Genomic DNA, 9,845 nt, shown 5'->3' with positions numbered 1-9,845 from the left:
TAACTAAACTACCGATTTTTTTTTTAATTCCATTTTCACACTCTCCTCTCTATTTCTTTGGGGTTTCGTCTCTACTAATCAGAGTGTACATGATTTATATATCATCCTCCCTTGAGTACTCAATGTGATTGTTAATTTATGTAATCTTAATTCTTATATAAAAAAAACATGCTTTTAAGGAGGTTTAATTAATTAATCAAGAAAAAATATTAAGGGAATTTAATTCAGTTGGTTAAATAAACTCTCTTAATAACATATTTGATTCCTACCGGTAAAAAAAATAAGAAAAAACGTAAATGTACAGGTTAGTTATTAATTATAATCAAAGCTTTCTTTGAAAAAAATTAGAAATCAAAAGTAACTTCAGTCTTAATTCAAATATATGGCGCCAAATGGTTTAAGAAATTGCTTAATATTAGGATTAAATTAATCTCGTGGAGATTGCACTATCCTTACAATCCCCTCCCCGTCCTCACAACGCACATAAACCTCTTTTAGAAATTCATAAAAATAGAGATCTAAGCGAAACTTTATCCATATAGAAAGTAGAATTGTAAAAGGTAAACCTGAATTTTCATCTGTCTTCAGTAACGTGGGTTTTGACTCGCATATGGTATTGCCTTAGCCCTTAGGGCATGTTTGCATTTGCTTTAATGAACCCCCATTCTTTTATAAGTTTACGTCAAATTAATATAAAAGCAAATATTACTTCCTTCTACTACCCAAAGCACGTTAATCATCTACTATTAACAACGTTAATTTGTTTTAATGATAAGCACCAAAAAGATAATCAAAAGTGTTTGTATAGAAATTAAAATAGATGATTTTTAAGTTTAAGGATTAAAAAGTAAACAAATGAATAATTAAATTATTTATGAAATTTTAGAATCATGTGCTTAATAAAAATTACTTGTCAAAAAAAATTTAAACAAGGTCATTAAATCTTATTAAGAATAATCAAATTTTAAATTCAAATAGATGACAATTATGATAACAATAATGATGGTAAACAGCAGATCATCTTAGAAGTCAAGGGGAGTCATGATCCCTCAAACTTTTACCATATATACATGAAATATATATTAGTGTTATTCATGTTATCTAAAATTTAAGGAGTAATTTATGATGAGTAGTTGTAACCAAGTATTTGAAAATAGGAATATCATACATATACTATAAATATGTAATGGTTTTGTCCATAACTTATTTGTGTTACTTTTAAGATGTACCATGACATAAGGGTTATAAATACGATGAACATAACAATTAAATTTGATTCACTTGTGAATTTTAATAGTAGAAATTATTCATCCTCCAAATTGGATACTTTCAATATTTGGAAATTAAACTATTAATTATAAGCATGAAACTCTATAAATAAGTATTTATATTGTTTTTCTTAGATGATTGCATCATAACACTAAATCTTCCTATTTTTTTCTCGGACAGAGTGTATTGTCTATTTTTTTTAGTTAAATTTAGTAAAATCAAATTATAATTTTACATTTTTTAATTATTATTATTATTTGGTGAAAAAAATATTATTATTAGATAGACATAAAGTAACATTTGATTGAATCTCCATTTTTTTATTGTCTTGTTATTTTTTCTTTTGCGAATTTTGTTGTAATTATTTGAAAAAACTATGATCAATTCCTTATTTATTATAAAAAAAAGATTTGTTTATATATATATATATATATATAAACTTAGTGCATCTTGCAATTTGAGGATAAATTCTCAATTTTAAAAAATATATAAAGAGTATTATTAATAAAGTAGAAAATATAGCTAATATCATAAAGTTAATTAAGAAATTAATCAATATTTGAATAGTATGATAAAAAAATTTTAAGTATCCATAAAAAATATTTTCATTTAATTTATATATAATATTAATTATTTTGGTCCCTCCAAAAATTTTAATCAAATTCTGCCACCAATAATAATAATAGTGGCATCGTCACCAACACTAACATTATCAATATGATCATTGTCATTGTTTGTGTCATTAGCATCATCATTATCACCATATTGTAGTAGTAGGTGGTGGTAATGGTAATAATTTTAGAGAGGATAATAATAAGGCTTAAATATAATTTTCGTCCTTGTCTTTTCACTTTTAGTCCTTATAATAATAATTATTATTATTTAATCCTTAACCTTTTATAATGTTTCAAAAATAGTCCTTATCGTTAATTTTTGTTAAAAAAAATCATATGTAAGAAATGAAATACATATTATATTCGTTATATTTTGCTTCACCATTGACACATAGGTAAATTGATTTTAATTTTTTTTAGATAAAATTTCAAAATACACTTCATTGTTGTCACTGTATCGTATTCTTCATGCTCATCCTCTCCAAGCCATAAAACATTGTGCCCTGACTGTTATCATATTCTTCATGTGCATCCTCTCTTCAAGCCATAAAACATTGTGTCCTGGCTATTGTCGGTAGCATAGCTGGATACTGACCTCCCTTCTTTGATAATTAAATGTCTTACTCATTGTTGTTGCAAAGATAGCAGTAGGTGGTGACAACATTGATGGTTTTGAGCCAATTGACATAATTCTTGACATTGGAGGAAACGACATTGGTAGTGGATTAAGAGATTTATTACGAGTTGTAGTGTTGAGTTTGAATCAGAGAGGAAAAGGACGATCATGAGGGTTAGGGTGAGAGTTTAGGTACAATGAAGTGTATTTTAAAATTTTATCTACAAAAACTTAAAATCAATTTCCCTACGAGACAATGGTGAAATGAAATGTAACAAATATAATATGTATTTCGTTTGGTATATAAGATTTTTTTAACGAGACTTAATAGTAAGAACTATTTTTGAAATGTCATAAAAGATTAGATCTAACAATACCAAGAGTTATCCAGAACCAAAAATGAAAAACAGTAAATTACTGGAATGAAAATTATATTTTAAACCTAATAATAATTATTTTGTAAGAAAGTAAGTTTTAATAATATGGTAGCAGCTAAGGAAATAATAGGTTAATGTCCCTGCAACAACACAGCAAAGTGCTTGTTTAGTTTTCGTTCACTCCTAAGTCCATATGAGAAGAAAAAAAATTAATTATTGAGATTGACTCCAGCACACATCCACAACACATTAAATAATATTAAAAAAATGGCTTCCATTAAAACCTTTTTAACGTTGAATGAATGGTGAAACAATCAGACTCAAGGAATGTTCAGAGGTGAAAAAAGGTACAGTAATTTTGTGATTTTTCTTCAATTATATGTTACATATTTTTAATGATTATGTTATCTGTTACACTTAAATTTATTTTCTTACACATGTTTTTAGTTGACAAAAAAAGAAAGTGATAAAGTACACTTTCCTTTTTTCTTCTTTTGACAAAGATGTTCGAGTAGAACATATCGGAAATCAAACGTATGATTAATATTTTTGTTTTTTTAGGATTATTATTATTATTATTTGTACAAGATTGTTGACTTTTAATTAAATAGATAATACGTAAAAATATGTCTGTGCCATGCATAACTGAAAACACGTGTATGAATTACGAGAGGAGTTATTTTAGGGAGCGCTAAAGACGTGTTCTGCTTCAAATCTCTTTCACACATACACAAACGTAAACACTTAAACACAACACAACCCTCCCTTGTTCCTCTCATCTCATCGCTCATTAAATTCAAAACTACCCTTTCTTTTCTCTTTTTGTGTCTGCATTTCATTCTCTCTTTCATTTGTTTATTCTCTGAAACTCAATTAATCTGCTATGGATGAAGAGTACGATGTAATTGTCTTGGGCACAGGTCTCAAGGAATGTATCCTCAGTGGCCTTCTCTCAGTTGATGGCCTCAAGGTAATTCCATTTATCTCACTTATCTAAAAAAAATTATACAATAAAATTTGAACTCAGACATGCTACAAACTATTCAAACAGACTCATTCTATTATAGCAGATTCTGATGGGTATTTCCTTTTCTATTTGGTTGTATATTTTTCTCTTATACTTCTTATTTGAATGTTAGATCGTAAAAGAGAGGTGGTACATGTATGATTTTATTTTATTTTATTTTTTAAAGTTCGATATCTTTGGATTCATTTATTTTAAGAATCTTTTCCCAATTACTGGGAAAAATTATTGGAAGAATTGTTATTTCTTGAAGTGTAAGTTTTTTCAAAATAGTATACTTTTCTTTTAATTCTTTCGGGAAAAAAATTAAAAGAAATGGTCGTACTTGTCTTGATCCATCGAAATAGATGGTACCAAAAAAAATTATATCCACTCAAATATTTTGTTCAATCAATTAAGCTAAAAAAATCCATTATAAAAGAAAAGTAATATTTTTTCAAATTAAGCTAATCCAATCAATGAGTGCTTTCCAGAGAAAGTTGCAATAGAAATTATTGAAAGATTAGATAGGGTATTTTATCAAAGTTCTAGCAAAATATAAAAACAAGAAAGAGAAATAAAAATATAAACCTTCAGAAATATTACAAAGAAAAAAGGACTTAGTCTGGGTTAAGTCATAAGCTATTGACAAATGGTACGACATATTTCCATGTATAAGCATATTTTGCACGACCCAGCTAGGAGATAACAACAAAGTGGTAGCAGCATATTTTTGGTGAATATTTAATATTTCAATGGAAAACTTGTCACAAATTCTGGGAACATGATAAAAAGTTGTTGTGAAGAGCAATTCTATGCCTTCATTTTAAGATATAATTATTCGATAAATATTTCATACAAACATTAAATATTTCTCAATTTTGAAAAAACACAAGTCCATTTGACTATATTACTATCCACTTGAATCAGGTGTTGCACATGGATAGAAATGACTACTATGGAGGGGCTTCTACATCTCTCAATCTTACACAGGTCACACTCACTTATGCCGATTTGCAATAGAAGCATGCGAATTATCACATTTTCATTTCATGTTAGTTTTGTTTTCATGCTAAAACTCATTTTCTGCTGTTTAGCTATGGAAGCGATTTAGGGGAGAAGACGCACCTCCAGAGAACTTGGGATCCAGCAGAGATTTCAATGTTGATATGATACCTAAGGTAACTTCTCTCATATGTCTTCACCTGTGGATCAACAAAAAAAAAAAAAAAAAAAAAACCAGAAAAGTACATGTCACACTTTGTAGTTGAAAGTTGAAAAACATTTATGCATGTTGTGTTGTACTCTACATTGTGGATTCCCTACTTCTATTTGTTTTTTAAAATTTACCTTCTAAATTTTGGTAGGAAAATAGGCCTGTGCTTAAAAGCTATAACATTTCTTGGTTCTTGCTAGTAACTGCTAGCAATGTGCACCAAATTCTTATGTTGGTTTTCTTTTGAGTATAGAAAAAATTTGCAAAACAATCTTCAGTGCGGAAAAACAGTGCAAGTTACCTTGAGTTCTCCATCACTTGGACTCTACTTTTTGCTTATGTGGTTTCCATTTCTATTTATGTATTGTATGACAAAACCAACTTTTCATTTGCTATTTTGTAGTTTATGATGGCCAATGGAGCTTTGGTCCGTGTTCTCATTCACACAGATGTTACAAAGTATTTGAACTTCAAAGCTGTAGATGGAAGCTTTGTGTATAACAAGGGAAAGGTAGGCAGAATATTGCAAACTTTACCGTTCACAAAACCTAGCTATTGCATTTTGACAAAAATCTTATGGTAGAAAATCTTGATTTATTTACTTTTAGATTTACAAAGTTCCAGCAACAGATGTTGAAGCACTGAAGTCACCTTTAATGGGACTGTTTGAGAAGCGCCGTGCTCGGAAGTTCTTCATTTATGTTCAAGATTATGATATAAGTGATCCCAAATCTCACGAAGGACTAGATTTGAACGAAGTTACAGCAAGGCAGCTCATATCGTATGTATTTAACTAATTTATTTTCCTCTCTCGTTACTTAATTTTGCAACCCTTTAAATCTGACTTAAATCACAGTAAATGAAAAAAAGTATTATAATTTAGCTTTTGCAAAATGAAGTTTTGTAATCAGATATAGAATTTGGGCACATTATAACATTTTGACAGATTACTTTGCCACCACTGAAGCACCAAAATAGAGTGATACAAGACAAATTAAGACGAAATATTATTAAGATAAATTTTAATTTACGTCTGTTCTTTCTGAGTGTATGGCACTAACTTAGATTTTACAGTACTTGGCCACTCTATATACTGTTGTTCTTATTCCTATAGCAAGCTGCATATGATTTTAATCCTGTTTAATATTTTGATTAAATCTACTATGTATACTACATGTTTAATGCTTTCTCCAAATGTAGGAAATATGGGTTGGAAGATGATACAGTTGACTTTATTGGTCATGCCTTGGCACTTCATCTTGATGATAGTTACTTGGATAAGCCAGCCAAGGATTTTGTGGAGAGAGTTAAGGTACTATTTTAAAAATTATCCCATAAGCTTTTGTCCAGTGCAAAAACTATTATCATATAACACCGAAGTATGGCGATCTAAAATAATAGTTTATTGCATTGATATTTTTCATACCTAGAATCACTTCTTAAACTTTATTAGCGTTTAACCTTTTGTTTGCTTTGTACAGATTTATGCAGAGTCCCTAGCACGCTTTCAGGGAGGTTCACCTTACATATATCCACTATATGGACTCGGAGAGCTGCCTCAGGTTCTCCTTATCTGTTTCCCCTTTTAAACTTAGTAAACCTCAGGAACTAACTTATTCTTTGATTTCCTTAAGGCATTTGCACGTCTGAGTGCTGTGTACGGTGGAACTTACATGCTGAACAAGCCAGAATGCAAGGTAAGTTTGTGAAGATACTTTTATGTTCAGGAAATTCAATTACACTACAATTACTTGTGGTAGGACAATTGTATCTTGTATCAACAGAATTAAATTGAATTTTGATGTTTATCTTGTCTGCTACTGTTTTTTGGAACTATTTTGAAGCAGTTCATTTGTCCTTATTAATTATTCTGTTCTCTTTCAATTTTTATAACTCAATCATTCTCTTAATTTGTGCCGCTCCAATTCCTGAAGAATCCACGATATACAAAGCAAAATGCTAATAAGTACTCCTAAAATGAGTTAAGGAAATAAAAGTAGAAAGTATGTAATGTAAAAATCATTTATACTTATTTTTTAAATAATTATAAGAATTTATTAGACTGTATATTAAATGCTCCTTAACCAATATATGTAAAGGTACTCTCAAGTTCCTCGTATATTTATCCTCACATTTAATCTTGTGGTACACAGGTAGAATTTGACGAAAATGGGAAAGCCATCGGTGTGACTTCAGAAGGAGAAACAGCTAAATGCAAGAAAGTTGTGTGTGATCCATCATATCTGTCTGATAAGGTTAGATTTCTAAGGTTACAAGGACTGTGAAATACGTTTTGTCAAGTGTTCTATTTAGGTATTGGACATGATAGTTTACTTGAATGTCTAAAGTCTATAAACATGAACTGCAGCAAGGTGTGATCGGCACTCCATCTTACACTATTTAATGCCTCCAACAGGTTCAGAAGGTTGGAAAGGTTGCACGTGCAATATGTATTATGAGCCATCCAATTCCAGACACCAATGACTCTCACTCAGCACAAGTCATTCTGCCACAAAAGCAGCTTGGTCGTAAGTCAGATATGTAAGTTTGCTTTGATCTACGACGGTGCTTTCATATTTTACAAAATACACAAGGGAACAGCCATTTCCTGTGAGGGGTTCACAAGTCATGCAAAAAATTGTCTTTCCCTCTTCAAAAAAGTCATGTTTTGATGCTTATTTTGTAGTAAGAACTTCTGAAATAGTTGAGGTGTATAAGTTGATTTTAACTAATGTGAAAAGTTTGATTTATTTGCGTCCTTGATTCATTTTATTTTCTTTTACATGTGCTGATAAGTTAATTCAAATTAGTTCTTACTTGAGAATATTCTTGCTTCCAACTTTTTTCGGTTATGTTTGCTCATTTTCCTTGTTATTGCAGGTATCTCTTCTGCTGCTCTTATGCTCACAATGTAGCACCCAAAGGAAAATTTATTGCTTTTGTTACAACAGAAGCAGAGACTGACCAACCTGAGGTGGAATTGAAGCCTGGTATTGACCTTCTTGGACCAGTAGATGAGATATTCTATGACATTTATGACAGGTTTGAACCCTGCAATGATCATGAAGCTGATGGTTGTTTCATCTCTACAGTAAGTATTGAGTAGAATCTATGATATGCATATTTCATTTTTCTTTATTTGTTTTTTATTTCCTAACCATTGTGAAGTGGCACTTCATTGTTATTTTTATTTTCAAAAATCAGTTGTAATAACCTGATATGAAATCCTTGCAGAGCTATGATGCTACCACACACTTTGAAACCACAGTAAAAGATGTGGTTGGGATTTACAGTAAGATCACCGGAAAGGTTCGTATTATTTTAGTTAATATACAATTGAAATTACATATTTCATCTCATACAATAAAAATTACAGAGAGTTTGAGAACATTGGGAAATCAGAAAGAACTGGTATTGTAAACTAGAAAAAGGACTGGGCAATGAAATTCATCTCTAATTGTCTACACTTCAAAATTTTACTTTCTTTTGATAAATGATATCGTTCATTTAAACAAAAGCGCATTTTGGCAATTTAACATTGATTTCCTTGTTTTTACTCCTTATGTATGATGTCACAAATTTTCAAAAACAGCAAAATTTCAACCAAAACACAATGGTACCTGCAGTTGTTCATTTGACCTAAAAATATGCATTTCTCTAGTTGTTCCAAGTTCCGTCCTCCAAGCTAAATGTAGACCTAATTGGTTTCCTCGCATAACATAGAATTTTTGTATCTTTAGAGAATCTGATAGGATGATTTACCATATGATCTTGGAACTCCGCATCTGCATGCACGAAAACATTTATGCTCCAAATATAATGTTGCATAAATAGGATATCATATCGAAGGGGGGAAAGGTAATTAAGTCTGGATTTTTTTTCTTGATCATAAGATCTTTTTTGTCATTTGTTTCAGGTTCTTGATCTTTCTGTGGACTTGAGTGCTGCAAGCGCTGCATCTGAAGAATGAGATTGCTTGAAATTATATAAACATACCCAAGTTTTGAAAGAAAAGCTTTAATTTATTTTTATTTCATATGATTGTGTCTTTAGATGATTGAATATGGGAAGAGAAAAAAAAACACATCCTTGGTCCTTTGGATAGATGGAATATTTATGTCCCATTTATGACTCCATTCTTTAATTCCGACAAGCTGTTTATTAGTCAATATAATTGTTGTAATCATTTTCCTTCCATCATTAAATCCATTTTTCAGCATATTAGCTAAAGAGATGTGATTGTCAAATATGATTAGATCAAGGTAAAAATGTGACTAATGTGAAGTAATAGTTTGCCTTCCAAGACAACAAGGGATACATTGATTAGAGTGTTAAACTTAAACATCTAAACCATATAGATATTAAACATCAAGCTTAATTTTTTAAAAAATCAGACTATTCATTTGTCTATTTATTCATTGAAAAATGATAATAAGAGCTTTATTAGCATAATACTTTTGCACCAAAAATTGTACAGTTATATAATGTGATGATTATAATATTAGCAAAGTTATCAACCACCTTTCTTCAAAATTCAATTCATCACTCGATCTTCATTATTTCTAGTTTCCAATCAGGTCGATAGGAATTGAATCCTAAAATTCCGTACTGTTGCTTCACATTGCATGCAACTTACCAGCAATACTTCAATGGATCAATAGCATCTGCTGAAGTATATTTAAAAATAACAAATAGGGAAATACTACTTACATTACTTTGTATTTACAGCTGTGCGTTACTATAATTTAAG

The 9,845-nt window shown here is 30.1% G+C and overlaps 1 protein-coding gene across 1 annotated transcript; it reads left to right on the top strand.

The window, feature by feature from the left end:
* Positions 1-3,626: 3,626 nt before the first annotated feature.
* LOC109805346 (guanosine nucleotide diphosphate dissociation inhibitor At5g09550) lies at positions 3,627-9,292 on the top strand. The gene is made up of 13 exons (XM_020367391.3): positions 3,627-3,846; positions 4,810-4,872; positions 4,977-5,060; positions 5,499-5,606; positions 5,704-5,876; positions 6,296-6,407; positions 6,577-6,657; positions 6,730-6,792; positions 7,249-7,350; positions 7,512-7,636; positions 7,976-8,186; positions 8,330-8,404; positions 9,012-9,292. The coding sequence occupies exons 1-13, from the start codon at positions 3,760-3,762 to the stop codon at positions 9,063-9,065; spliced, it is 1,338 nt and encodes a 445-aa protein (XP_020222980.1). The 5' UTR covers positions 3,627-3,759; the 3' UTR covers positions 9,066-9,292.
* Positions 9,293-9,845: the final 553 nt, after the last annotated feature.

Source organism: Cajanus cajan, chromosome 2, assembly GCF_000230855.2.
Source record: "Cajanus cajan strain Asha chromosome 2, NIPB_CcT2T_4, whole genome shotgun sequence".
Lineage (NCBI taxonomy): Eukaryota > Viridiplantae > Streptophyta > Magnoliopsida > Fabales > Fabaceae > Cajanus > Cajanus cajan.
This window is presented reverse-complemented; position numbering and strand designations above follow the sequence as displayed.

Bases quoted from the DNA above. Each gene is read 5' to 3' on its own strand.
- LOC109805346 (XM_020367391.3), top strand. From the start codon at position 3,760: ATGGATGAAGAGTACGATGTAATTGTCTTGGGCACAGGTCTCAAGGAA. The intron at 4,873-4,976 runs GTCACACTCACT...TCTGCTGTTTAG, and splicing joins CATCTCTCAATCTTACACAG to CTATGGAAGCGATTTAGGGG. The intron at 6,658-6,729 runs GTTCTCCTTATC...GATTTCCTTAAG, and splicing joins GACTCGGAGAGCTGCCTCAG to GCATTTGCACGTCTGAGTGC.